At 51.6% G+C, this 3614-nt stretch overlaps 1 protein-coding gene across 1 annotated transcript; it reads right to left on the bottom strand.

Annotated features, from left to right (window-relative positions):
• Window positions 1–83: 83 nt before the first annotated feature.
• On the bottom strand, window positions 84–2926 carry LOC104524193 (zinc finger protein RFP-like). The gene is given in 8 exon segments (XM_010166984.2): window positions 84–259; window positions 262–588; window positions 1111–1170; window positions 1347–1462; window positions 1855–1877; window positions 2003–2233; window positions 2314–2409; window positions 2528–2926. Coding segments are annotated over 8 exon segments (1428 nt in total).
• Window positions 2927–3614: the final 688 nt, after the last annotated feature.

The following is a 3614-nucleotide window of genomic DNA, read 5'->3' as shown; positions in this document are numbered from 1 at the left end:
AGGGGGGAGTTGTGATGTCACCTCTGGGACATGGTCCCACCACCTGATGCCCAGAAGATGTGGAGAGGGGGAAAAACAAACCCTCATGGGTAGAGGTGGAGGTGGGACCATCTCCCCACCCAGAAGAAAGGGAAGATGGTTTCTCCACCAAACGAGACCTTGTGGAAGGTAAAGATGGGGGGCTCCTGCTTGGAGAAGTGAAATGTCACTTGTCCCCCATCATAGTCCAGTGTCACCCCCACCCTCCCAGTTTCTCCACTGTGGTGATGGGGGAAGTGAAGGCGCGATATTGGTTCCCACACCGTCCCACCACCCAGATCCCCTTCTCTGGTTGAGACTCAACCCAACCCTTCCTGGACACGGAGCATCGGGCCACCCCCACCGCCCAGGTCCTGCTTTTGGCCACCTCCACCTCCCACCAGTGTCTCCCCGTGGTGAAGCCTTGGTAGCCCATCACGCAGCAGGAGACATCGAATCGTTGAGGGGTGGTGGGTAGATCTTGTTCTTCATCTGTCCATCTCACCCCTCGCCGGTCCCGGGACAGGATGAGTTGAGGGTTGGAGGTGGCAGGGTCCAGAGTCACAAATGCTGTCAAGGATGGAGAAGAACATGGTGTTGGAGGAGGACATCACCCACCCCCTCCAATAAAGCCCTGGTCCAGGTGGGACAAGCCCCATCCTCAGTGTGTGAGGACACTGAACCAGGTTGACCAGAGAAGCTGTGGTTGCTCCTCCCTGGAAGTGTTGAAGCCCAGGTTGGATGATGCTTTGAGCAACCTGGTCCAGTAGAAGATCATCTCAAGGTGGGGGTTGAACTAAATGATCTTGAAGGTTCTTTCCAACCCAACCCAACCCAACCCAACCCAACCCAACCCATTCTATGATCTGCCAACGTCCTGAGCTTGGGAGCAGAAACATCTCCATGTCTTCATGCTGGGGGAGTGGGCAAGAGCTCCTTTGTATCTTCAAGATGAGGTTCTTGAACCTCAAGATGAGGTTCTTCAATTGACCTCAACTCATCATTTCCCACCCATTTTAAGTGCTATTTTGGCTAAAAAATGACTTTGCTGGAACCTTCCCTTGTAGCTGCTCCTCCAAAAAAACATCTCACCTGGTCCATCTCCTCCTAGAGATGGTCCTTGCTCTTTCTCCAGTTCAGATGGTAAAACATCTAGAGGAGGAAGGACAAAGGTTGGACATCACGTTCTCCAGCTGGTAACTCCACTCACTCTTGGCCCAGTTGTGTTTTTCCTGGAAAACCAGGAAAACCAGCAGCAGGCAGAGCTGTCCCCACCCATCATGGTGGAGAGAGACCCCACCAACCGACCTCATCATGCTCCACAGTACCTTGAAATCTCCTCAGGGTCTCTCTGAGGACATTGTTCTGTTGAGAAATGACGTGGAGCCTCTTCTCGAGGTCTGAGAAGGTCTTTGTTGTCCTCCAGGCACTGCCCACATCCCACCTGGATGCAAATGGTTCCTCTTAAGATACGGGACTCGTCACGATGGCGTGAGATGTTGGGACCATCCCTCCTCCCTTGGCACCACTGGGATGATGGATGAGCTGGTTGTCCCCAAAATGTCCTTCTGATCCAGGCTTGGAGATGCCAACTAGCTCAGCCCAGGAGGACACTTGGTTCCCCATTGCCCTGGTGGCCAAGAGGACCTCCAGAATTAGGGTGCTTCCTCTCATGGTGTCCCCACACTGAGGTTCAGGGGCAACTTCTTATCTCCACACCTCACTTCAAACCCTGTCTGAGCTACCAAAACTTCCATCTCTGTCCCAGAAACCGTGAGGATGTTGCCTGTGAACCTTCCTCCACCGTTGAGATGTGGGTGGTGGAAGAGCACGTACCTGTCCACAGCTCTCTGGACATCCTGGAACAGAAGAAGAAAGAAAAGCCCCCAAATTTTGGTCTTCCCATCCCAAAAGTGAAAGAAGAATCCAGCCAAGGTGACATCAGACCCAAGATGGAAGCATCTTGCCCAGTAGAACATCTGACCTGCAGGAATCCACTCGTAGGTTCCTCAACCTTCTTCTCCATCTCACAGATCAGGATGTCAAGGAGTGAAATCTCCCCAGACATCTTGGTCTCCTCTTCCTCCTGCTTCTTCATCATCTCTCTGTCCAACTCTCCCAGTTGAACCAGGAGGAGAAGTTCTTGATCCTTCAGAAACCGGCGCAGCTCTCGAAACTCAGACACGATCTTCTGCCTCTGGACCTCGGTCTGTGTCTGTGGGACGTGGAAAGACAATGACAACATGGACCACGTTGGTCCAACATCTCCATTTCTTCTAGGTGATGGCTCCTTACCAAATACTCTTGGCATCTCCTCTCTCCACTTCTTTTCAATTCCAAAAGCTCTTCCTTTTGTTTCTGGAGCTTCTCCAGGTCACCACGTATCTGCTCCTAGAAGAAGATAAAAGATGGTTTGGAAGGGTGTCTAGAGGTGGGGTGGGGAATGATGGGACACTTGGAGTTTGTGATCTTGAGAACCTCAAAGAAACCATGAGGTCATGGAGCTCACCCTGTCCTCCTGGGTGGGTTCTTCTACAGGACCTCCATGAGCTCTTGGTCCATCACAGCTGGATGTTCTTGCACCACCCTTGAAGGTGACCATTCTCTTGCACCATGAGCAGAGATGTTCCTTCTCCTCCTTGCCTCCATCCAGACACAAGAGCTTCAGCTTCTCCACTAAATGCTCCAAATGCTCTTTTGGTTGGAATTTTCCTTTCCTGAGCCAATTTTGGTGACCAAACACCTCAACATCTCCAGATCTTCCTCGTTCCGACCAGGATCGGGCTGTGCCACCTCTGCAGATGGTGGGGTCACAACCCAGGTGACCAGGATCTGGCCAATGGTGCAGGATGGTGTGGTGGGTACTTTCTTCTACATCTTTCTTTGCTCTAGATGAAGCAGAGGCCATGGCAGCAGCTTCTCCAGCTTCTCTTGTTCCTGCAGTGAGGTGAACACATCAAAGATGTCAAGATGGGTGGAGGAAGGAGGAACATCAGAGAGAAGTTCTCACCTCCTTTGGATGTTAATTTCAGGAAGGGATGAGTCACTCTCTAACAAGCTTTGGACTTTAATGTCCATCTCCAGGGCACTGAAGCTCATTTCTACGTACGAGAACGTAGACACCAGAGCTCCACCACGAGCTTTGACATCTCAGGTTGGTGTCTCCACTCCTGGGATGGCCAAAGGAGAAGCAACCAACCTTCCTACCCACCAGGAACTGGTATTTCATCCCCAAAACTCCAGGTTCTAACCCATACCCTTGATGGGACATGACCTGGTGTCCCCCCCAACTTTGTTCCTCACCCTTCCAAACCCAAACCAAAGCCTTATGGTGAAGTTGGTGATGGAGGAACCCTCTGATGATGTCCACCTGCTCAGAAACGGCGTTGGGAAGCACTTTTGGTGTCTTCTTGCTGCTTTCTCTTTATTGAGAGTTAATTTGAATCCATCCACGTAGCAGATGCAGAACCTGGAAGCATTTCTGAAGTAGGGTCACCAACCCAACCCAACCCAACCCAACCCAACCCCATGACAGGTGGGACCACCATGGACAGACCCCAACACCCCCCCCCAAATTTAACAACCCTTCATCTTTA

Source organism: Antrostomus carolinensis, unplaced genomic scaffold (assembly GCF_000700745.2).
Source record: "Antrostomus carolinensis isolate BGI_N321 unplaced genomic scaffold, ASM70074v2 scaffold48454, whole genome shotgun sequence".
Lineage (NCBI taxonomy): Eukaryota > Metazoa > Chordata > Aves > Caprimulgiformes > Caprimulgidae > Antrostomus > Antrostomus carolinensis.
Note: the sequence above shows the minus strand (reverse complement) of the source record. Positions and strands in the feature narration are given on the sequence as shown.